This window comes from Ailuropoda melanoleuca, chromosome 12 (genome assembly GCF_002007445.2).
Source record: "Ailuropoda melanoleuca isolate Jingjing chromosome 12, ASM200744v2, whole genome shotgun sequence".
NCBI classification, from domain to species: domain Eukaryota; kingdom Metazoa; phylum Chordata; class Mammalia; order Carnivora; family Ursidae; genus Ailuropoda; species Ailuropoda melanoleuca.
In genome coordinates, this window is record NC_048229.1 from 30,732,170 (window position 1) to 30,755,909 (window position 23,740).

Below are 23,740 nucleotides of genomic sequence, written 5' to 3' on the forward strand. Positions count from 1 at the left end.
CTCCCGGGCAACTTTCTCCCTCGCAGCGCCCCGCCCGCCCGCGGCTCCCCAGCCCCAGGCCGGGAGGTAGGAAGGCGCCGGCGGGAGTCGGGGATCCAGCTTTGGGGAGTGTGAGTTGGGGTGGGAAGCTACGCGTTATCAGTTGAGGTATTTGTGGGATCGTCTCTGAATTGCTTGCCGCCCTCTTTTTGCCCGGGGACCCGAGTTTGCGCTTGTGACCGAGTCTTAGTGAGGTGTTGGAACTTTCGCCGGAGTTGGGGTGTCTGTTGATGGGCCTGAGTCTGGGACTGTGCGCTCGGGAGTGGGTGAGGGCTGGGGACTTTGGCGGCTGTGTCCGAGGAGTGTGAGTGTATGCGGCGGTGTGGGTTTGAAGTGAGAAAGGACCCCTGTGCGTGTTTCTGACCGAATTGGTTTCTGTTCCATTTGTGGACGCCTGGTCCTCCTAATGGAGAAATGAGGCCTCCGGGGTGGCATAGGGCGGGCTAGAGTGCTTTCTGGATCTTCAGTCTTGCCTCTTCGGAAGTTTGGGGCCTGGGGCGGGAAATTACTGGGGACCTTTCTTACCCGGCTCCTCCGTCCCTTTGTCTGGCCACATGGGGGAGAGCTGGGCTGGGATTTTGGCCTACGGGGGTCCTGAACGCCTCAGCGCCACCGGGCTCGGCCTGGGGTCTTTGTCTGTCTCGGCCTGGGCTCCAGGTTCCGAGGGAGGAGGGGGATGGGAGCCTGGACTCTGGGGTCCTGGGAAAGCTGTGGAAGACGTAGAGCCGCCTGGGAGGCGGGATCTGACTGTATTGGAAAAAGTTTTCCCCTGTTCCTGGCCTCCGGAAAGTCACTGGGAACTTGAGTTGGATGCGAGCCCACGGCACAGGGGGAGGGGAGGGAAGGGGCGGGGCCCAAGGCCAGAGGGGAGGTGCCCTTGCCGGCCAGCCCCTCCCCAGATGGGGGTTGTGGGAAACTGGGGGAGGGGACGCCTGGGCCCTTTGTTCTGGCTTTCCTGATGGCAGGGCTCCCCTGCCCCCCAGTTTGTGGTTCTGTGGGTCTTTCCTGGTCAGGGCTTGAGTTTCTGCCCTGAGTCTCTGTCCCTCCTCTCTCTGGGTCTCTGTCCCCTTCTCTCTGGGTTTCTGTCCCGGTCTTTCTCTGGTCTCTATGCCTCCCCTCTCTGGGTGTCTGTCCCCCCACACTAGATCTCTGTTTCCTCCTCTCTGGAAGTCTGTCTCATGATCTCTGGGTATCTGTTCCCCTCTCTCTGGACGCTCCCCCCACTCAGTCTTACTAGGGCCGGGGCCCCTCCTCCTCCTTTTCTAGCAGCTGCTGTTCACATCTCGCACCTGTTCTTGGGGTGGGACTGAGAAGATCTCATCCACAACCCCCTTCCCTGCAACTAGTCCCTGACTCCTGTCTTTTTTAAGCCAGTAATCCATACCCAAAGGTTTGGCCCTCATGCGCCGTGGGCATTACTCTGGGGTCTTCAAGACTTCACCACAGCCCAGGCTCCCCTGGAAACACAGAGGGCACTCTCACCCTCAGCTGCCCCAGAAATCCAGCCCCTTTCTGCAGGACTTAGGAGTCCCAGCCCCCAGCCTCCTGCTTCCCTCAGACCCAGAAATCCAGGCCCCCCTGCCATCTCCTCCCTCAGACCCAGCAATCTGAACTCCCTGTCCTCACTGCCCTGAAGTCTGTCTGTGGGGGGAGCGGGGGGGGGCGGGGAACCTTGCTGAGCTCTGTGTTCCTCTAGGCCCAGATGGGGGAACCCCGGGCTGGGGCCCCCCTGGACGATGGCAGTGGCTGGACAGGAAGTGAGGAAGGAAGTGAGGAGGGCACCGGCGGCAGCGAGGGGGCTGGGGGAGATGGGGGTCCGGATGCAGAAGGTGTGTGGAGTCCAGACATTGAGCAGAGCTTCCAGGAGGCCCTGGCCATCTACCCACCATGCGGCCGGCGGAAAATCATCCTGTCTGATGAAGGCAAGATGTACGGTGAGTCCACCCCTCTCTTTTGCCCTGGCCCCCACTGATTAAGACTCAGGTAGGAGCTGGCATCGCTATGTGCACAGATGAGAAAACTGAGGCCCAGAAGGGTTAAGTGGTTTGCCTAAGGTCACAGAAATGGTGGAGCTGGGATTTGAACCCAGGCAGTCCGGCTCCAAAGCCTGCAGTGGTAACCCCTCTCCCACAGAGCTGAGATGATTTGCAGCCCGGCTTGCTTGCAGACCTCTGGCAACCGTTGCTTCTCTTGTCTTCCCTGGTGTCCTGTGTGTGGGGAAGTCCCATGAAGGTCTAACTCTGTCCCGTCTTTGACTCTTCAGGTCGGAATGAACTGATTGCCCGCTACATCAAGCTGAGAACAGGGAAGACCCGAACTCGCAAACAGGTCTCAGGGCTGACTTGTGGGCCTCTCTCTGGGGCAGACTTCTCTTTGGAGGGGGGGGCGGGTGGCGCATCCTAGGATGGGGCAGGTTCAGGCTTAAGGAAGATGTCGTTCATGTGCTTTCGTCTGTCTTGTTGGCACCTCTGTAAGTATGCTTCACTGTATCTGATTCGGTCTGGATCTCTTACCAGTTGTGTTAGAACCAGAGTGTAAGGTAGAGAGACCAAAATATCCAGAGAGAAAATGAGGAAGGGAAAGGAGGCCCAGATTTGCTGGGTCTGGGCAGGGTCAGTAGTATAAGTGAGAAGAGACGAGCCTCTGTGGACACATCTGTGTTAGCGTGTCCTTGTTCCGTGCGTTCATCATCTTTCACATTCCGGGAGCTCTGGGGGCCACCTGGAGGGTGGGAAGGGAGAGGGGATTCAAGGGCAAGTGGCTGTGGCTTGAATCTGCTTCTCTGTCACTCCCCGCAGGTCTCTAGTCATATCCAAGTTCTGGCTCGAAGGAAATCAAGGGAAATCCAGTCCAAGCTCAAGGTAGGGACTGAGGCAGACACCCAGAGAGGGGGCAGAGACCCTGAGAGTGGGGGACAGAAGATCAGAGAGTGGGACACAGAGACCCAGAGGAGAGGTCAATAGAATGCAGAGAAAGGGGGACAGAGAGGCCCAGAGTGGGTCACAGAGAACCAGTGATGGGGACAGAGATTTAGCTCAGAACAGCAAGAAGGATAGGGAGATGTAGACAGAATGAGGAAGTAGAGATCCAAAGTGGGGACCCATCAAGCAGGGTGGATAGAGGTTCTGGGTGGGGAAGAGATTTGTAGAGAGAGGGGGACAGAGATTTAGCTCAGAATAGCAAAAAGGATGGGGTGTTGGGCCTCTCCTCTGGCTACTGCTGTCTTCCCCCTCCCTCTCCTCTCCTCTCCTTCTCCTGGTGTCCTCCCTTTCCCCGCCTGTGCTATGAGGACCTCCTCTTCATCTCTTTCTGGTTCATCTTCCCACTTTTTAGTCCCTATGTGGTCTGCCTGTCATTTCCGTGTCCTGAAATCTTCATTTTGTTTGGAAATTTTCACATCCTTTTTCTTCATCTGCTGGATTTCCGGTTCCCTCTTGGCCCAAGACCCTCGTTTTCTTCTTCTCTGGGTGTGGGGTCTTTTCTGCCTCTTCCTTTGAATTGGGGGACCATCACTTCCTGTTGCTTTTTTTTTTTTTTTTTTGGTACCCAGAAGCGTCCCTCTGCTTTCTTTCCAGGTCTAAAAAACCTTCAGTTCTGGTCTTTTCTGGACCTCATGGTCCCATCTCTGTCCTGTCTGGACTAGGAAATGTTCACTGCCTATTCCCTCTGGGTCTGAAATTCTCACTTCCTATTGCCTGTATATCCGGAAACCTTCACTTCCAGCTCTTTTGGACCTAGAAACCCTTATACTGTATACTGTCTTTTATTCTGGGTATAGGAACCCCTTTTCCCCTCTAGGCCTGGGCCCCTCTACTTCCTGTTCCATAGTCATCCTTGCTCCCTCTTCCTCCCATTTTTCAGCTCAGGGTGGTGAAACTGTAGGGGTTGGGAGGTCAGGAAGGTGAGAATCCACGCCTCGCTTCCTAAGTCATGTTTTCTTTCCTCCTTTGGCACCCTCCCCCACCCTCACGGGCAGGCCTTGAATGTGGTAAGTCCCCCTGCCCATCCTCCCACCTGCTGCTTTACCCCAGACATTCCTGAGGGGGCCAGGAGGGGCAGGGGGCTGTAGGAAGAAGGATTTGTGCCCTCCCCCAATCCTTTGCCTGGACTCCCCGGCTCTGCATCTCCCCATGCTTGCCCTCCCTAGTGTTAACCCACCCCTTCTGTGTCGACTGGGATTCCCCATTAACATGGACTTCAACTTCTCCTCCAGGACCAGGTTTCCAAGGACAAGGCTTTCCAGACCATGGCCACCATGTCCTCAGCCCAGCTCATCTCAGCACCTTCCCTGCAGGCCAAACTGGGCCCTGCTGGTCCTCAGGTGGCTGAGGGATTGTGGGGCTCAGAACTGGAGGGGGGGCTGTGATTTTGATGGGGCACTGACTGACTGAGCCCCCCCTCATTTCTCTCTTTTTCAGGCTTCTGAGCTTTTCCAGTTTTGGTCAGGGGGCTCTGGCCCCCCGTGGAATGTTCCAGAGTGAGTACTTTCAGTTTTGGCTCAGCACCCCCATTCCCCCCAATCCCTCTACATAGACCTTTCTTCTGCAGCCAGCTATCTGGATTTGAATCTCAGAGAGGAGGCTGGGGCAAGGGTCTGGAGAGGAGGACGAGGCCTGACCTGGGATACTGAGGCAGGGCAGTGTGGAGAGTCCAGAGGAGGGGCCTCATGGGCTGAGAAGGAGTGGGGAGGCAAGGACAGTGCCCAGGGTCTGGTGGTGACTGGGGTTGGTGGCAGTCTGGAGATGGGTGTCCTGGGGGAGGAACAGGTTTGGGGAAAAAAGGAGATCAGTGTGGGGCTGCATGAATGTGCAGGGCCGGGAGGATGTCTGTGGGGAAAACGGCATCCCAGTGAGATTGGCTGGGCCCCAGAGGCTCATGGGAAGGCATGTTCTGTAGAGGTGTTCTTGGGCCTGAGGGGAGAGCAGGTGTCTTATGTCAGAGTCAAAAGGAAGAAAATGGGTCCCCAAGGTACATGGGAATGTCTGTTTCAACGCTAAGAGAGCCTTGAGGGTGACAGAATGTGTTTGTTGCCAAGAAGAATAGAAATAGGCCCCAGAGGCTTGTGGGAAGGGCAGTTTTCAGCCCAGAGAGAAGCCAGTGGATCCAGGCTGGTTATTGGTAGGGCAGTGTGGCTGCAGGACCGTGAGGAGTGGTGTTGAAGGTGTTGCCAGTGTGCAAGTGAAGTGACATACTGTGGGATCCAGGCTCCAGGGAGAGAAGAAATGTCCCTGGTGAGGTGCTGGGACCCAGAAAGGGTCAGAACAAGTCCTCTGGGCAGAAGGCACTGCAGGTTTGCAGGGAGGGGGCAGAGCTGGAAGGAGGGGTGGGTCGGCAAGCAGTGCCCTGGGCGCTGGGGTCCCACCTTTAGGAGAGCTGATAGTCCAATGGAGGGGACGGATGTTAGTTAAATCATCACCTGCTTAAACACAGAATTGAAGAGTATGTGTGTGGTATGAAGAACTGCAGTAGGTTCCGGGCTGAGGGGGAGAGTTCTGGGGGTTTCTATGAGGAGGTAACATTGAAGGCAGAGTAGAACTTGGCCAGGTGAAGAATGGGGGTTGGGAATCTTTTAGGCAGTGAAAACAGCATGTGCCAAGGCCCTGAGGAAGGAAAATTTGGTGAGTTCCAGGAAATGAGAGAAGGTATTCAGCCACTGGCCAGTCAGTCGAATGTTTATTAAGCACCTATTAAGTGCCTGGTACTCTGCTTAGACTGGGACACAATCTGAGACAAGTTAGATAAGATCCCTGCCTTCGTGGAGCTTCCATATTTGCAGCAGGGAGGAATCCGACAATAAACATGTAAACAAATAAGCCTTCACAAGAAAGGACTAAACGTGGGAAATAAAACAAGGTGTATATGCCCTATTTAGGCAAGAAAGGGGTCAAGAAAGCCCTCTCTGAGGAGGTGGCATTTGGCCAGCAGCCCTGATGACAAGAGATGAAGTCAGTGGGTAGGGTACTGGAGTTTAGGTTTCAGAATTGGGATGTGGGGGTCTGAAGGTCCCTGGAATTTGTGTCTTTCTGATTCTGGTCTTTTGACCCCCCCCCTTTTTTTTAATGTGTATTTTTTAAAAGATTTTATTTTATTTATTTATTTTTAAATATTTTATTTTGTTTTATCTTATTTTTACTTATTTATTTATTTGAGAGGGAGAGAGAGAGAGAGAATCTCAGGCAGACTCCCCGCTGAGCAGGGAGCCCGACGCAGGGCTCCATCCTACGACCCATGAAATCATGACCTGAGCCGAAATCAAGAGTCAGACACTTAACTGACTGAGCCACCAAGGCGCCCCTTGAGATTTTTTTTTTTTTAAGATTTTATTTATTTACTTGACAGAGAGAGAGCACAAGCAGGGGAAGTAGCAGGCAGAGGGAGAAGGAGAAGCAGACTCCCCGCTGAGCAAAGAGCCCAATATGGGGCTGGATCCAGGACTCTGGGATGGTGACCTGAGCTCAAGGCAGACGCTTAACCGACTGAGCCACCCAGCGCCCCAAGATTTTATTTTTAAGTAATCTCTACACCGTCCATAGGGCTTGAACCCACAGCCCAGAGATCCAGAGTCTCATGCTCTATGGACTATGAGCCAGCCAGGCACCCCTGGTCTTTTGACTCTTGACCTCTTCCTGACCTCTGACCCCAAGTGTTGTTTCCATGGCCTCTGACCTTTCAGTCTCAATCATCTTCTTGGTTACCCATAGGTAATTGGCCTCTAGAGCTGTGCTGTCAGGTACTGCAGTCACTAGCCACACGCGGTTACTGGATTTTAAGGCGATTAAAATTAAATTAAAAATTCAGTCTCTTAGGGACTGTAGCCACATTCGTGCTCAGTAGTCACGTGTCATGTGCTCAGTAGCAACATGTGATCAGTGGCTGCCATACCGGACAGTGCACATATGGAACATGTCCATCATTGCAAGAAGTAGCTTGGACATTTAGATTCTGTTGTGCTGCTTCCCCACCCCGAACTTTGGACCCATGTCTCATCTCCTGAACCTTGGTCATTTTCTCCTACCCTCCTGACCCTTCATCCTCCTCTTTGTCCACACTGCCTTTTCTTTGTGTTTTTCCCCACCTCCTGAGGTCCTGTTTCTTTTCTCTTTCCGCCATTTTGTGCGAGGCACCAAAATATCGTCAACAAGACCACATGCTTCGTAGTTGGGACTGGCGTGGATTTGAGTCCAGGCTCCACTGTGCCCCAACTCTGTGACTGTATGTGCCTCAGTTTCCTCCTATGCAAAATGGGAAGGGCAGTAATTGTACCTAACCTCCTAGGCTGTGAGGATTCAGTGAACTTTTGCACATTATGTGCTAGCAAAGGGTCTGGCTTGTGGTGGCCCCTGGTAAACCCTAGCTGGTACAGTTATTTTTCTACCTTGCTGACCCCCAGCTTCCTTTCTCCCTCAGTGTGAAGCCATTCTCACAGACACCGTTCTCCTTGTCACTGACACCCCCATCTACTGATCTCCCAGGTAAGAGTCTGCTCTGTACCTTCCTTGTCTCCCCTCTCTCCTCAACCTCAGCTGCTTTTTCTTCACCTTCTGCTGATCAGGACACACATTTCTACAGAGGTCCAGAACTGAGACAAGGTTTGTAGGGGGAATGGAAAGATGAGTGATAGAATTTGTAGTGGTTAAGACCATGGCCTCTGAATTCAGACACACTGGGTTTGTGTTCTGCCACGTGCTAGCCTAAAGAACACTGGGAAGGTGTATGAGTCAAGATTCTTTCAGATGCAAGTGACAGAAACTCAAATCAAGCTCAATGACAAAAAAAAAAAAAGGAATTTATTGGTTTAGGTAACTGATATTTCAGGAGTGGCTGGATGGCTTCAGGCATGGCTGGATCCAGGGGCTCGAATGGTAGTGTCAGATTTGCTTTGTTCTGCTTTCCCCTGTGGTATATGGTGGCTTCATTCCCAGGCAGGCAGCAAAGACGGCTTCCAGAAGTCCATGCTGATGTAGTCCTAAGAACTCACACTGGCTGAAAGAGAACTCTCAGGTTCCACAGACTCATCAATTTGCAATGCTTTTGGCTGCAAGTAACAGAATGCTCAAATTAATAGTGCCTTAAATAATAAAGGCTTTAATGATTTCACATAACAAAAAGTCTGGAGGTGGGGTGCTCTTATGCTGGCTCAGCAGCTCAGCAATATTGGGACTGACATTTCTATAGGTCCTTTGGCCTCTTTCTTATCATCCCAAGATGGCTGTTGTGATTCCAGGCATCATGTCTCAAGCAGGACTTGGCCAGGGCCAAAAGCTTTCTCCTCCCAAAGTTCTGTCTTTTTCATTCAGGAAGAAACTCCTTCTCAGAAGCCCCTCAGCAGATTTCCCCTTACGTCTCATTGGCTAGGACTGTGTCACATGGCCATCTCTAGTTGCAAGGGAGGCTGGGAAAGTGAGTATTTAGCTTTTTCAGCTTCTAAGCGGAGGCAGGCAAGAGAGAAGAGTGCTTGATGTATTTAATACATGTTAGCGGTTTTTATTGTTCTTTTTTCCCCTCTCTTTCTAGGGTACGAGCCCCCCCAAGCCCTGTCACCCCCTGCCCTGCCCCCACCTGCCCCATCACCCCCAGCCTGGCAGGCTCGGGCCCTGGGCACTGCCCGGTTGCAGCTGGTGGAGTTCTCGGCCTTTGTGGAACCGCCTGATGCAGTTGATTCTGTGAGTGCAATTTTAGAATAGTCACTAGCAGGGGACGGGGGCGGGGGGTGGAATGCAGAGGGTGATAGGAAGGGAAAGGATTAAGCAGTGGTTCTCAGACTTAGCATATATCAGAATAACATGGAGGGCTTGTTGAAACATAGATTGCTGGGCCCCACCTTCCAAATTCTAATTCAGTAAGTCTGGCGTGGGGCTTGAGAATTTGCATTTCTAATATTCTCCCAGGCAATGTTGATGCTGCTGGCCTGGGGACCACACTTTGAGAACTGCTAGCATGGAGGAACTGGATGGTCATGGGGTCACGGTTGGGAAGGTCAGAGAAACTCGCCAGGTCATTGCTTGTTCGTTCAGCAAACATTTTTGAGGGCCTACTGTGTGCCAGGCTTTGTGGTGGAGACTGGGAACCTAGAAAAGCAGATCTTGTTTCTAGACTTGAGCTTTTCCCAGGCTAGGATGGAGACAGATGCCGTATTAGTCACGGTGAGCTGTTAGCAGAAATAACCTTAACCTTTGGGGAATGAACATAACATAAATTTCTCACTCATGTAACATTTTTGTGTAGGTGTTGAGTTAGGAGCCTTCCACACAGTGATTCTGGGAGTTCAGGCTCCTTCCATTTTGTGGTTCTGACGTTTTCTAGGGCTTCATAATCTGCTGCTGGATTCCCTGCATCTGGCCAGCAGATGGTGGAAGGGAGAGATTGAAGAATTGTGCAGGAGTTTTTATGGGTCTAGCTTGGAAGTGGCAACTATCAGGTTCTGCTCACATCCCGTTGGCCAGAATTTAGTCATGTGGCCACACCTCACTGCAAAGGAGTCTGGGAAGTGTAGTTTAGTTGTGTGAAAAGGAATGGGGGAGGTTTGTGAACACCTACCAGTCTCTGCCAAAGCCACATAAACACCAATTGCTGCATATGGTGGGCCTATAAAACCCAAGTTGAAACCCTTTCATCTCACTGAGAGCAAAGGTAAAGTCCTCTCAGTTGCCCACAAGGCTCTGCATGATCTGACCCCCGTTCCCACTCTGTCCTCACGTCCTGCCCTGATACCTTTGCCCACTCTGCTCTGGTCACACTGGCCTCCATGCTCTTTCTCAAACACACCAGGCCCACTCCTGCCTCAGGGCCTTTGCATCTGCTGTTCTTGCCACCTGGAATATGTTTTCCCCAGATACCACCACTGTCTCTCTCCATTCATTCAGGCCTTTGCTTATCTTCTCAGATTGGCTTTCCCAGATAGCTTTATGGAAAATGCCAGCTGCCATCATGCTCAACTGCTGTACTATTCTTTTTTTTTTTTTTTAAAGATTTTTTATTTATTTGACAGAGATAGAGGCAGCTAGCGAGAGAGGGAACACAAGCAGGGGGAGTGGGAGAGGAAGAAGCAGGCTCATAGCAGAGGAGCCTGATGTGGGGCTCGAACCCACAACGCCGGGATCACGCCCTGAGCCGAAGGCAGACGCTTAACCGCTGTGCCATCCAGGCGCCCCTGTACTATTCTTTATTGGGAAATTGTTTCATAGCATTTATCACTCTGAAATTTATATTATCCATGGGTTGATTTTTAAACTTTTCTGTCTTTGGCAGTAGACTCCAGGAGAACTCTATAAGGCCAGGGACTTTGTCTTGTAGCCCTAAGACCCAGAATAGTGCCTGCACACAGTAGGTCTCTCAATAGATATCTATTGAATAATGAGTATGTGCTGCGATAGGGGAAGCTCAAGTTTTGTGGGTGTAGAGAGGAGTCATTCTTTTTTTTTTTTAAGATTTATTTATTTGTCAGAGAGAGAGAGAGCACAAGCAGGGGTGTGTTCAGAGGGAGAAACCGACTCCCCGATGAGCAGGGAGCCCAATGCGGGGCTCGATCCCGGGACCCTGGGATCATGACCTGAGCTGAAGGCAGACACTTAACCAACTGAGCCACTCAGGCGTCCCTGAGGAGTCATTCTCCCTGGGAAGTTAGTGAAGGCTTCCCTGAAATGACAACATTTGAGTTGGGCTTTGAGAGTTATATAGGAGTTTGCCATGCGTAGAACTTTATGTTCCAGGTACAGAGATGAAAACAGCATGAAGTTTTCAGGGAAACAAATAGTCAAATAAGGTGTGGGAGCTGGTGAGGCTAGAGATAGGTAGGCAGGTGCCAGTTCAGGAGGAGCTGGCATTGCCAAGTGGAGGGATCTAGACTTTCTCCTGAGGGTGATGGGGAGTTATAGAAGAGGGAGGGAGGATTTGTAATGACAGAGAAGATGGGAAGGTATGAGGATTTCAGAATATGGACAAAAAGTGCTAAGAATGGGGACACATAGGGAGACTTGATGTGGGCTATGTGGATTCCATCCATCCATCCATCCGTCCATCCATCCATCCATCCATCTATCCATCCGTTGATTGAACATTTGGGAGCACCGATTCAGTATAGGGCCAGGTTGGGGGGGGGTGGGCTTGTCCTGGGTGCTTTAGGGAGCCACAGAAGGATTGTGAGCAGGGGAGGTCCATGGTCAGCTCTGGGGGTCTGTGAGGGATGACTGCAAGAGTGGAGATTGGAGGCTGGGAGGCCAGGGGGAGGCTGGGGAGAGGGGGGAGAGGACGGGGCTGTGGGAATGGAGAACCGGGGACAGGACTTAGGGACCGAGGTGCTGTGGGGCAGAAGGGAATGGCGACAGTGCTTGGGAGTCAGGCCCAGTGTCTGGGTGGACAGTGAAATGGCTAGTGGGAGCTGGGGTCAGTGAGAGCCTGGGGTCCAGCCCATCTCCCACTCCTCACCCATGGCCCCACCCTTCTCAGTACCAGAGGCACCTGTTCGTACACATCAGCCAGCACTGCCCCAGCCCTGGAGCGCCCCCCCTCGAGAGTGTGGACGTCCGGCAGATCTATGACAAATTCCCTGAGAAAAAGGGCGGCCTGCGGGAGTTGTATGATCGCGGTCCCCCTCATGCCTTCTTCTTGGTCAAGTTCTGGGTGAGTTCTGCCACCAAAACAAAGTGCCCACAAGTCACATGGCCTCCCATCTAAGGCCTCTGGCTCTAAGGGAGGTAAGCTCAGAGTGTCAGCCCCCTCTGTAACAAGGAACAGCCAGCAGTTTTCCCCCTGGGGCGGGATGGATAGGACTCGGACCTCCCCAGATCCCACTAGACTTTGCCACAACCACTTGCGTGACTGATGTGGCCTTGGGGATTGGCTTGCAACATTTCAGACTTCCCTGCACCCCACCCGACCACATGAAGCCTTGTTGCTAAGGAATGGCTCCCGTCCCTTAGCAAATAGAGGCATGGAGTTTGGTCTCTGAAGAGAGCACAGTGCCACTGGGCTTTGTTGCTAGAGAACCTCTGGCCTTGAGAAAGTGACTAAAGGACCTGGGAGGGGCTTTGTGAAAACATTTATTTAACAATCACTTATTGAGCACTTACTGTATACAGGCCCTATGCCAAGTGCTATGTATATAATTGTGAATAAGACGGTCTATCTTGGGTCTTTCTTAGGCCCATTTGGTTTGGTGTCTGTTACAATGGCTGGTGCTGTAGGGGTCCAATAAATGTTATGAATGTCTAGGGGGTGTTAACGCTTGTTAACCAGAGCTGTGGCATGATCTAGTGTCTAAGAAGGAAGCCTGCTGAGGGCTGGAAGTTTACTGGCTCTGCTGGGCCCATAGCAACCATGGTTATAAAGTGTTCTAGTGTGTGGAAACCCAAGATGGCTCTGCGGATATGTCGCCGAGATCTCAGGCATAGTTGAGACTGAAGATAGGCCTCACCAGGTCTGTCTGGAGAACGACCCCTAGAAAGCCCAGCCTCTGAAGGGATGCAGGGGTGTGGCTGGAAGGCTGGGAGTGGCCATCGCCAGGGTGATGCATGGAGTCAGGCCTCTGAGGAGAGGACTAAACCAACTCAGAGAGTGACCTGGCTGAGTTAGCAGTGAAGTTAGAAGAGGGACAGGTAGGCTTCCCGAAAGGTGGCCAAGGGGCTCAGGCCACAGGTGTGATGAAGTCTTAGGCTTTGTTAGGTCCCACTTGGCCTAATGGACTGTCTGTCCACTTGACCACTGGGGTCTTAGAGGAGCCTGGCCTCCAAGGATTGGCTGAAAGGGCTGGGGAGAATGTTCTAGAGAGGAGTCAGGCTTCCCCAGGCCCCTCCAAGCCCCTTTGCTAGGGAGTAGCCACTTGCCTTAGCAACTAGGGTCATGAAAGGCTCGCTGGGGCGGGGTGTCTCTGGTTGCTAGGGAGTAACTGCCTCCTTAGTAACCAGGGCCTTGGAAGGGGCTGTTACTGGAGAGAGAGGGTCAGGACCATTTTTAGGGAGCCAGCCTCTCCAGTACTGATAGAAGTGTGGGTGTTTTCCAGAAACGGGCCCGTGGAGATGTGGGGCTTTGAATGTGGAGGAGGAGAGGTGGGCCACTGCAGGGCTGTGGGGGGAAGCCAGACCATAGGGCAGAGTTCCCACTTGAGAAGCGTCCCCGCCATGTATAAGGAACCTACCTGTGCCTCCAACCTACCTGTGCCTCCCCATCCCCCAGGCGGACCTGAACTGGGGCCCGAGTGGCGAGGAGGTAGGGACCGGTGGCAGCAGCGGTGGCTTCTATGGAGTGAGCAGCCAGTACGAGAGCCTGGAGCACATGACCCTCACGTGTTCCTCCAAGGTCTGCTCCTTTGGCAAGCAGGTGGTGGAGAAGGTGGAGGTGAGGCTGGAGGGGTGGAGCTCAGGGCAGGTGAGCGCCCAGCCACCTGCCACTTTGGGGGTGCAGACTAAAGGGACCAAAGCCACAATAGCTCCTGCACTTGGGTGTCTGTGTGGTGGGGTGGGGAGTGTCCTATCCTCTTTGGGGGTTTCATTAATGCATGGACTTAGAGCTGATACTGCATGCCCAAGGCACGGGTAGGGGTTATTTTGAGGGTTGAGAGGTAATGCATGGTACAGAGATTTATAGTCACTAAGATTCAAAAGGTTCTTATGGCTATGGAGGAATCTGCAGGGCAAGGAGGTTCAGGGGTCACACTTAGGGATTGCTCTTGAACTCAGAGGTCATACAGAGTTTAGAGACCTAGTGGAGGGGGTCTTTAGAGGGTGTGAGGGTATCTGAGGGCCTGGGGGTCAGAGCAGTTCAGAGGTCTTGGAGGGTTCAGAGCACAGTTTTGAGAGGCTGGAGGGGTCACTGGTTTGCAGGCTTAGGGATCCCAAGTTGGACACCCATGGGTCCAGGTCCCATCTCTGCTCACCACGGGTGGGGCAATGGGGGAACGACGGCAGTGGGGAGTGGGCATGGCATTGGAGAGGCACAGAGTGCCTGGGGCGACCCTTGTGTCTCTCGGTCACTGTCCTCCCCGCTCTGCGCCCCCATCCTGGTTCAGACGGAGCGTGCCCAGCTGGAGGACGGGAGGTTTGTGTACCGCCTGCTGCGCTCACCCATGTGTGAGTACCTGGTGAATTTCTTGCACAAACTGCGACAGCTGCCTGAGCGCTATATGATGAACAGCGTCCTGGAGAACTTCACCATCCTCCAGGTGAGGCACTGGGGCTGGGCCGATCAGGGCAGCCGATATGGTGGGGAGTGCCCACAACAGCCCCTCAGCCCAGGGACCTTTCACCTGCGGAACTGACACGGGGGAGCCCACAGTTGAGCCTTTGCTTAGGGGGCCCCTTTACCCAGAGAACGGATGTGGTGGGAACTCCACAGCACTCTCATTTAGGGTGATCCCCCCTCACTGAGGAAACTGACTTGGAAGACATCCCATGGTGGATCCTCAGTTTAAGGGACTGCCTTCATAGAGAACCTAACCTTAGCCCAGGGAACATGATATGGTGGGATCCCCTTTAACTCTGGTTAACTTCAAAGATTTTATTTATTTGAGAGCGAGAGAGAGAGAATCTGAAGTAGACCCCACATTGAGCACGGAGCCCAATGTGGGCTCAATCTCAGGACTGTGAGATCATGACCTGAGCTGAAACTAAGCATTGGACATTTAATTGACTGAGCCACCCAGGTGCCCCCTACTTTGGTTAACTTTGATATGCCATCTGATGTGAGGCCCCTCACTGCCAATGCTTAAATGGGGAACGGGACATGTCAGGCATCCCCTCTATATAGGGAATGTGATATGGTGGGGACCTCTTTCCTAGGTATCTCATGATACTTCAGGAAGGGCACAGTGTTCCCTGCTCTCTCTTTTTTGCATAAACCCTTTCTCTTGGCCTCCTTGGCAGGTGGTGACAAACAGAGACACCCAGGAGCTGCTGCTCTGTACCGCCTACGTCTTTGAGGTCTCCACCAGTGAGCGAGGGGCCCAGCACCACATTTACCGCCTGGTCAGGGACTGAAAGGGGACCCCAAAAGTGGCTCACCCCTCCGGAATATCCTCCTCCCAGGAAGGACCTCCAGCTTTCTTCATGCTTGTTCGGGGAGGGGCTGCTCCGTGTTAGAGGGGACCTTAAAAGCTGGGTGGTGAGTTGAAAAGATGGATCCTGATATTGGGGCCTCACAGTGGTGTCTGAAAGGACAGATCACTCCAGAGCATCAGGGACTGGGGACAGGAGTGAGACAGCCCTGAGGTACAGCACTGGTTTCTCAGTCTCTAACAGGCGCTCTCCCCCAGCTTGGTTCTGGATGTTTTGAATGGCCTTAGAAAGTATGTTGGTTTGTCCCTCTGTTTTTCAGCACCCCCCCTTTCCCAATCTGCCTCTCTTTACCACCCCCAACCCTGTGACCTTGAGATCAAATATTGAAGGTTAACCCTTTGTGCAGGAGCAGAGCCAGGTGGGCCCTGGAAATATTTTTTTTAATATAACAAGAGATATTTATAAGTGGGTATTAGGGTCGTGACTTTTTCTCAGCTGGGCAAGCTGTGGGGTGAGGCTTTTAAAATCTCATCCTCTCTTCTCAATAAGACGTGGGCTATATACTGTGTTGCCTCCCCTCACCCACAAAGTGTGTTGGTTTGTGTTTTGACAGAGGATAAAACTATTTTACCAAAACGCAGGGGATTTATTTGGGGTTTGGGTGAAAATAATCCTGTGGGAGGTGGTAAGCCGAAGGCAAGGAAATGAGGTATCTTTGGGGGCAGGAAGCTGGTGGCCGGAAGCCCCAGGTCCCGCGGGAGAGGTGACAGCAGCTGGGCAGGCAGACATCTGGGTCCCCCGGGGAAATGAGGAGGTGGAGGACTCCGTGGTTGGGGCGAACTGGGGATTGAACAAATATTTACAGACCACAGGGAAGCCCCTAGGGCACTTGAAGGGATCAGGGCGGGGCTTTGGGAAGGGACCGGGGCCTAGCGGTACCGAGCGAGCCGGTCGTAGACTTGGTCCAGGTTTCTGCACAGGAATATCGAGAGCGTCATGAAGCTGAGCTATAGAGAAAGGAGACCTGGTCAGAGGGGTCCACAGGGTAACGGCGAGGGGGATTGGAGTAGGGATGGTGGGGATTCCGAGGGAGAAAAAAAGGGGTGGTTCCAGGGGAAGAAAATTAAGCGCTGAAGTTTGGTGGGATGGGGTCATGGGAGGGGCGGAGAAGGGTGGGGCTAGAGGGGGAGCTTGGCCAGGTTGTGAAAGATGGGGTCAGGGATGGGAATTTGGGGGCTTAGGGTAGGCTAACAAAGATGCGGGGGGGGTGGATGGAGAGAAGGGGAATGGGGGGGCGTATCCAGCTGCGTCTAGCGCAGGTTTAGAGTCTGAGAAGGAGTGAGATCCGGAGCTAGCCCAGGGTACTTTATTTCGGAGGCTCATCTGTCTCCCTCTCTGCCTCGGCCGCTAGTTCCACCTCGACCTCCACCTCCTCGCCCGCGCTCCCGGTCTCAGGTTGTTCCTCGTCTTGATCCCAAAGCGGCCAGGACCCCAGGGCCATGGGCAGCTTGCCCTGTGGGGACTTGTCCCCCCAGTTGGGACAGGCATCCGCCATGCCCCAGCCACCCCACAGACCGCCGCTACGCCCGCTGCTGCTCAGTACACCACAGCGCCCGCCGCCGCCATCAGCACTCGGGCCAGGCCCGGGGCTCGAACCATAGGCGCCTGGCACCTGCAACCGGCGTTCCCAGCGGAGCGCCCTGCGCAGTAGTAGCAGGCTCAGCCCCGCTACACTCACCTGCAGGGAAAGGGGAGGGATATTGCGGCTAAGAGCAGGGGGCTGGAACGCCAAGGAGGACCAATGGGAACTTTGCGAAGGCGGGAGGGAACGCCTACTTCCTGAGTGCGACCAATCAGGGCTCGCAGAGGTAGGCCTCCTTCGTGCCAAGTGGAGAGGTAGGAGAGCCCGGATTGGCTGACGCTCTAACACGCACGCACCTTTCCCAGATAATGGGAGGACGCGCAGCTTGGCGCGGGGCCATTTAGGGATTGTAGGGCCAATTGCGAGTGGGGGCGGGATCAAATTACCTCAAGTAGACCGACGCCGAGACAAATGCCCACTATGGAGATGAGGTTGTTGTGCAACCACTTCTGGAGACTCCGCGCACAGCCCTGGGGATGTGGGGAAAGGTTAAAAGTAGGGTTCTTTCTGGAATTCGCCCTCAAGCCCGTGCCCACTGTTCTCCTCAGCCCAGCCCTCACCCCTCTTTCAGGCACCGCCCCGCATCCCTAGTTAGTAGGCTTCTCTAGTCTCTCCACCTCTCCGGGTCCCAGCCTCCTTTCAGTCCGGCCTTTTCTTTTAGGCCCCGCCCCCTACAAACTACGCCCCTTCCAAGGGGCCCCACCCCTCCTCGTGTACCGCTTTCTAGTAGACCCAGCTTGCAGACCCTGCCCATGTCCTGCGGCTCCGCCTCCTGGGGAGCAAACCCCTACCTCACAGGGCCCTCCCCCTTTCTAGCGGGCTCCAAACCCTCCCCACCTCGCTGTAGATATTGCTGTTTTCAGGAACCACGCAAAGGTCTGTACTGTGCCGGGGCCGCGCCAATGGTCCCAGCCGGCTGAACTGGGGGAAGGAGAGCTTCTCGAAGACTGCGGAGTCATTGGTCGCCGATGAATTATAGCAGGAGCAGGGCACGCGATGCACCTCCGACTCGTTGCTGATGAGGCTGGGGATATTGAACCAGTCTCGAGGAGAGTTCCAGCCGCAGCAGCGCAGCTGGAAGAGGGACAAGATTCAGAGGGACGGGGATTGGAGGGATTCAAAATGATTTGGCGGTTCAGGGGACTGGATGATGTGTATGAGGTGTTGGGGAGCAGAGGGCTAAGGAGTGGGCGCAGGGTGGGGGACGGCGGGTAGGCTTGGGGACATTAGGGGAACATGGGGTTGGGAGAGAAATCACAGGCCACCTGGGGCTGTGGGAGGAGCTGCAGAACCACGCTGCGGACCTAAGACTGTGCGCAGTGCAATTCAGACTCAAGTAGGGGACAGGTGGATGGGAGGGCAGGGCCACGTGAATGACCAGCGAATGGAGTCTCACGCGGGCCGGGTCCCGTGAAGGCCGGAGTCACCAAGGATTAGGGAGTGGGGTCACGCTAGGGCCTTGGGGCTGAGGGGGAAGTTTTGTCGGGGCAGAGAGCAGAGCCTCTCCAGGGTCTGGGACCTGGGGGGAAACGGCCACAGTGGAGTCGGTTACTTTATCTGCTCGGGGTGGGGCCACGTAGGGCTGGCAGGAGTTGGGGGGGTGGGGTAGGGTTACCTTGGGGTCCTGGAGCTGGGGGCTCCTGCTCCGTCCGGGCGGAGTCTGCTCGGGGCAGGGGGCAGAGCTACGTCAGAGTCCCAGAGCTAGAGGGAGGGATACGCGTCTGCGTGGGTGGGGGCCTCACGCACCTGGAACTGCACGTAGTCCCAGCTCTCCTCCGCGGCCGACTCCTCCGGACGCGAGCGGTAGTTTTGGATCGTCTCCATCACGATGTCCTTCACCCTCCGCTCCAGCTAAGAGGCGGAGAGTGAGGCTGGATTCCCACCCGTTTCCCCACCCCCATTCCCTCCTACCCAACCTAGCCACTCCCGGGCTTTCTCAGTCCCAAGGGTTCCCCGAGTGGCTTGAAGGGGCTCTCGATTTCTCACTGAATGGCTAGTTATGTCTCTGTTCCTCAAAATCTCTGCCTGGTTCTATCGTCTTTCTGTTCCCCCAGCTATCTCCCACGCTCTCTCATTAGGTCTCTCTCTCTCTCTGTCGCTCTCTCTCGGAGCCTCTTGTTTCTCCACCTGTTTTTTTCTGTCTGTTTCCCTTTGGATCTCCGTCCCTCTTGCTATGTCTGTTTTCCTCCATCCGTGTCGTGGTCTTCCTTTGACTATCCTTGTCTCTATCTTCCTGTGTGTCTGTCTCTGTCCGTCGTCCTCGGCCTGGCACTGTTATTTCCCTTTGTCCATGTCAGCCTGTGTCTGCTTTTGCTTCTGTCTTTTTCCACCCCCCCTCCATACAGTTGGGGGCAGTGTGGGGAGAGGAAGCCATGCTCACCCGCATCCGCTGAGTGGAGATGAGGATTCCCAGTGTGATCTGCGTGGCAAACAGGAGCAGCAGTATCCCAAAATACTGGGGGGCAGAGTGGAGACGTCAGACTGAGCCCCGTCCCAGGATGCAGAGCTGCCAGGGCTCTATTTGAGGGGGTATGTGGGCAGGGCACTCACCAGGCCCAGGAGGCAACGAAGCTCCTTCAGGGCCCCCACACAGCCCAGGAGGGCAAGGCCCATGGTGAGAATTCCGGAGATGGCCAGGGCCTTGGACCAGATCTGCAGGGGCATGAAGGACAAGCCTGGGGGAGGTGAGAGTCAGTGACATTGGGCTCATGCACACAGCTCCGGGGAGCCCCATTCCCCACCCACACAGCCACTCAACTGGGGAGCAGTATTCTGGGGGGCCTCTTTTGCTGGGTGTCTGTCCCTGCCACATGTTGAGTCTCTGTTCCTCTCCTGGGATTCTCTCTCTCCCTCTCTCTGGGACTCTGACCCTTCTGAGTCACTGTTCCCCCACACCCCTCTCTAGGTGTCTGTTTTCTCTCTGGATCTCTGTCCCCCTTTCTCCCTGGTCACGGTTTTCCCCTCTTGCTCTCAGTCTCTTTCCTCCTTCTGCTCCTCCTCACCCCCAATAGTTTCAGTCCCATCACTTGATCTGTGGCATTGGATCAGTCACTAAAATCTCCCTGAGGGCTAGGGGAAGATGATACTTATTCCCTAGGGTTATTTTAAGGGACACATGGGAGGCATGTGTTCAACGCAGTCCTCAATACAGGGCAAACACTTACTAAATATGAGCCATTAGGATCTCGACTATTACTCCATTATTACTTTCCTACTATTATTCGTGTTCTATCTGCTTTTCTACTTCCTTGGTATGTGACATCCAGTAAGTGACATCCCCTCTCTGAACCTCAAGAGAGGGGAAGGTTTGTGGGAGGATCTAATAAGCATCTGCATGAGATCTACCGCGTAGGAAGTGCCTGAGAAATGGCTATTACCATTTTTATTATCATTCATATGCACAACTCATTTGCCAGAGGAAGACCCCGAGGCTAAGAGCAGCAGCAGGCTGTGAAGCAGAGCTTGGGACAAGGGAGACCCCAGGAGGTCACTCAGGGGCAGGCCAGGTCACACTTGCTCCAGGAGGCCCTTCCCAATGGCCCTGGCCCCCTCACCTACAAAGGACACGAAGCTGGTCTTGTCAATGAGTATCCAGATGCCAAAGCAGAAAATAAGGCTGCCTAGGACCTGGTGAGAGGAGATGGGAATATGGCGGTGGGCAAAGGCAAGGGGGATGGGGGGGATATATCAGGTTAGGTGGTTGCGGCAGGGGCAGGGGCTGGGGCCAGAGCCTGGACTGGGCACCCATGTGGCAACTCACGAAGAAGAAGAGGTTGAAAACGAAGAGGAGGTACTTGATGAGGCTGAGGCAGCTGTCCTGGGCCGACATCTTCGCCTAGAGGGGAGAGCAGCCAGTGGGAGGGACAGAACAGAAGAAGTGTTGGCCCCGGAGGAGACAGGCAGAAAGACAGAGGCTGTGAGAGACAGAGAGGGAGAGAGGAAGAACACAGAGAAAGAGGAAGTTCCCGGGGTGAAGCCCCACCCCCTCTCTCTACAGGCGAGGTGGCCTACTTGTCTGTCTCTGCAACCCCCCCCCCGTCCCCCCCCGTCTCCCTCACTGGCCCCTTTGGGACACACAGCAGTACCTGACAGGCCTTGGAATTTGTGGGCACCAAGGACACACTGGGTATTCCCTCCCATGTCTCCATGGCTCCGGCTGGGGACCCAAAGGGACTCCTGAGCTCCTCACACCCACCCATTCTGGGCACCAGGGCCCCGGGCCAGCCCTGGACAGCAGCTGACCTCACAGACACTCTGACCTCACTGCCTGCTAAGGTCTGCCATCTCTGCATCCATCTCTGTGCCCTGTTCCTCTTGTCCTCCCTTCTCTGGGTCTCCGTTCCCTTCTCTCTGGGTCTCTGTCCATCCCGGCACGCCTCCCCAACCCCCTGCATCTATCTCTGGGTTTTGGCCCCTTCTCTCTGCATGCCAGTCCTTTCTCTGCTTATGCCCTCCCCCCCCCACACCTCCGACCCCCCCCNGCAGTACCTGACAGGCCTTGGAATTTGTGGGCACCAAGGACACACTGGGTATTCCCTCCCATGTCTCCATGGCTCCGGCTGGGGACCCAAAGGGACTCCTGAGCTCCTCACACCCACCCATTCTGGGCACCAGGGCCCCGGGCCAGCCCTGGACAGCAGCTGACCTCACAGACACTCTGACCTCACTGCCTGCTAAGGTCTGCCATCTCTGCATCCATCTCTGTGCCCTGTTCCTCTTGTCCTCCCTTCTCTGGGTCTCCGTTCCCTTCTCTCTGGGTCTCTGTCCATCCCGGCACGCCTCCCCAACCCCCTGCATCTATCTCTGGGTTTTGGCCCCTTCTCTCTGCATGCCAGTCCTTTCTCTGCTTATGCCCTCCCCCCCCCACGAGTCTGCATCCTGTTCTTAGCAACAAGTGTAGACCACGGTGCTCCCATATGCTGGGGCAGGGGTTGGGCACCTGGGGGAAGTGAAAGTGCTGCAGTGCCCCAAGTGGGAAGGTCCCTGGGAGTGAGGGGGGTGGCTGGGCAGTGCCAAAACACCGGAGAGGAAGCTGAGCCTCAAGCAGTACTTCCTGCATCTGCGCTGGGGCCCCAAGAAGGGGAGGCTGGGGAGGAGTCAGGATTGAACCCGGGACCTTGGCAGTTAGAGCTAGGTCTGCAGCGCTTGGCTGTCTCCAGAGCTGAGCTGCACACCCAGCAGCCTCTGAGTCTTTCCTGCTGCCCCACGGTCCCCACTCTCGTCAAGTCAGCTTTCCAGGTTTGGGGATGTTCCTGTCATCCTGACATCCACCCAGGCCCTGGCAAACCGGCGCCTCCTAGAGACCCAGCACCCTCTCTTTCTGAGAGATCTCATCCACTGTGGTGTTTTTTTTTTTTTAAGCCTCCAAATGCAATTTATTTTCTTATTAATATTATCAAAAATCAATTCATATTAACAGTATCCTGATTTTTGGCTCTGGACTTCCTCTTTTTCTCTTTCCAATGTTCTTGAGAAATAATTGACAATTATAATTGTATATATTTCTAGTGTACAACATGATGATTTTTTAAAAAGATTTTATTTATTTGTCGGAGAGAGAGAGAGCACAAGCAGGGGGGAGCGGCAGGCAGAGGGAGAAGCAGGCTCCCTGCTGAGCAGGAGGCCTGACGTGCGGCTCAATCCCAGGACCCTGGGATCATGACCTGAGCTGAAGGCAGATGCTTAACCGACTGAGCCACCCAGGCACCCAACATGATGATTTGATATATCTATACACTGTGGAATGATTACCACGCTCAAGACAACACGTTCACCATCGCACATAGTTAACTTTCTTCTTCTTTTGGTGGTGAGAACCCTTAATAGATATTCTCAGCAACTTTCTAGTACGCAATACCATATTATTAACTGTAGTCACCATGCTATACATTAGATCCTCAGAATGTATTCTTCTTTTAACTAAAAGTCTGTGCCCTTTGGCCCACATCTCCCCATTTCCCCCACGCCCCAGCCCGATAGCCACCATTCTACTCTGTTTCTATGAAATTGGCTTTTTTTTTTCTTTTGAGATTCCACATTTAAATGATACTGCACAGTATTTGTCTTTGTGTGTCTGGCTAATTTCACTTAGTACAATGCCCTCCAGTTTCATTCATGGTGCAAATGGGAGGATTTCCTTCTTTTTCATGGCTGAATAATATTCCTATATATATATATATATTTATGTATATATTTATATATGTATATCTCTCTCGCATTTTTTTTTTAATTATTCTACAGAGATAGAGACAGCCAGCGAGAGAGGGAACACAAGCAGGGGGAATGGGAGAGGAAGAAGCAGGCTCATAGCAGAAGAGCCCTGATGTGGGGCTCGATCCCATTACGCCAGGATCACGCCCTGAGCCGAAGGCAGACGCTTAACCGCTGTGCCACCCAGGCGCCCCTCTCTCGCATTTTTTTGATCCACTCATCTGTTAAAGGATGTTAAGCTTTCTACATCTTGGTTATTGCGAATAATGCTGCAATGAACATGAGTGTGCAGGTAGCTCTTCAAGATATTGATTTCCTTTGAATATATAGCCATGAGTGTGATTGCTGGATCATATAATAGTTATGTTTTTAATTTATTGCAGATCCTCCATAGTGTTTTCCATAGTAGATATACCAGTGTACATTCCCACAATTGTGCACAATGATTCTTTCTCCATATCCTCTGGAACACTTGGTATCTCTTATCTTTTCTGATAATAGCCATCCTCACAAGTGTGTGGTGATATCTCACAGGTTTTGATTTGCATTTTCCTGATGATGAATGATGTTGAGCACCTTTTCATGTATCTGTTGGCTATTTGCATGTCTTTGGAAAAACGTCTGCTCAGGTCCTTTGCACATTTTTTTTTAAAGATTTTATTTATTTATTTGACAGAGAGAGAGACAGCCAGCGAGAGAGGGAACACAAGCAGGGGGCATGGGAGAGGAAGAAGCAGGCTCCCAGCGGAGCTGAGAGCCCAATGCGGGGCTTGATCCCAGGACCCTGGGATCATGCCCTGAGCTGAAGGCAGACATCTAATGGCAGCGCCACCCAGGCTCCCCTCCTTTGCATATTTTAAAA

General features: G+C 53.5%; 2 protein-coding genes across 12 annotated transcripts; one reads left to right on the forward strand and one right to left on the reverse strand.

Moving 5' to 3' along the window:
* The first annotated feature begins 6 nt into the window (after window positions 1-6).
* On the forward strand, window positions 7-15,607 carry TEAD2 (TEA domain transcription factor 2). 5 transcript variants are annotated; one of them, XM_002917850.4, is made up of 13 exons: window positions 7-66; window positions 1,736-1,973; window positions 2,303-2,367; window positions 2,838-2,900; window positions 4,016-4,027; window positions 4,253-4,360; window positions 4,458-4,516; window positions 7,447-7,511; window positions 8,554-8,702; window positions 11,485-11,658; window positions 13,210-13,371; window positions 14,042-14,194; window positions 14,895-15,607. In XM_002917850.4, the coding sequence occupies exons 2-13, from the start codon at window positions 1,742-1,744 to the stop codon at window positions 15,006-15,008; spliced, it is 1,356 nt and encodes a 451-aa protein (XP_002917896.4). In that variant the 5' UTR covers window positions 7-66; window positions 1,736-1,741; the 3' UTR covers window positions 15,009-15,607. The 5 variants fall into 5 exon arrangements, with proteins under 5 accessions (XP_002917896.4, XP_034528772.1, XP_034528773.1 ...); XM_034672881.1 differs by having other exon boundaries at window positions 13,210-13,332; XM_034672879.1 differs by having other exon boundaries at window positions 12-110.
* On the reverse strand, window positions 15,450-20,904 carry CD37 (CD37 molecule). 7 transcript variants are annotated; one of them, XM_034672876.1, is made up of 10 exons: window positions 20,429-20,503; window positions 20,223-20,295; window positions 19,219-19,343; window positions 19,049-19,123; window positions 18,415-18,519; window positions 18,284-18,328; window positions 17,506-17,742; window positions 17,055-17,138; window positions 15,966-16,033; window positions 15,450-15,866 (listed from the first exon to the last, which is right to left on the reverse strand). In XM_034672876.1, the coding sequence occupies exons 1-10, from the start codon at window positions 20,495-20,497 to the stop codon at window positions 15,605-15,607; spliced, it is 1,143 nt and encodes a 380-aa protein (XP_034528767.1). In that variant the 5' UTR covers window positions 20,498-20,503; the 3' UTR covers window positions 15,450-15,604. The 7 variants fall into 7 exon arrangements, with proteins under 7 accessions (XP_034528767.1, XP_019653768.1, XP_002917897.1 ...); XM_034672877.1 differs by lacking the exons at window positions 15,450-15,866; window positions 15,966-16,033 and adding exons at window positions 16,379-16,764; window positions 20,754-20,806; XM_019798209.2 differs by having other exon boundaries at window positions 15,723-16,033.
* Window positions 20,905-23,740: the final 2,836 nt, after the last annotated feature.

Excerpts from the sequence above, each read along its gene's own strand:
- TEAD2 (XM_002917850.4), top strand. The coding sequence starts at position 1,742 with ATGGGGGAACCCCGGGCTGGGGCCCCCCTGGACGATGGCAGTGGCTGG. Across the intron at positions 2,368-2,837 it reads AGACCCGAACTCGCAAACAG|GTCTCTAGTCATATCCAAGT; the intron begins GTCTCAGGGCTG and ends CACTCCCCGCAG. Across the intron at positions 14,195-14,894 it reads AGAACTTCACCATCCTCCAG|GTGGTGACAAACAGAGACAC; the intron begins GTGAGGCACTGG and ends CCTCCTTGGCAG.
- CD37 (XM_034672877.1), bottom strand. The coding sequence starts at position 20,497 with ATGTCGGCCCAGGACAGCTGCCTCAGCCTCATCAAGTACCTCCTCTTC. Across the intron at positions 17,743-18,283 it reads CCCAGCTCCAGGACCCCAAG|CTGCGCTGCTGCGGCTGGAA; the intron begins GTAACCCTACCC and ends TCCCTCTTCCAG. Across the intron at positions 16,765-17,054 it reads TCGGCGTCGGTCTACTTGAG|GTGAGTGTAGCGGGGCTGAG; the intron begins GTAATTTGATCC and ends CTTTCCCTGCAG.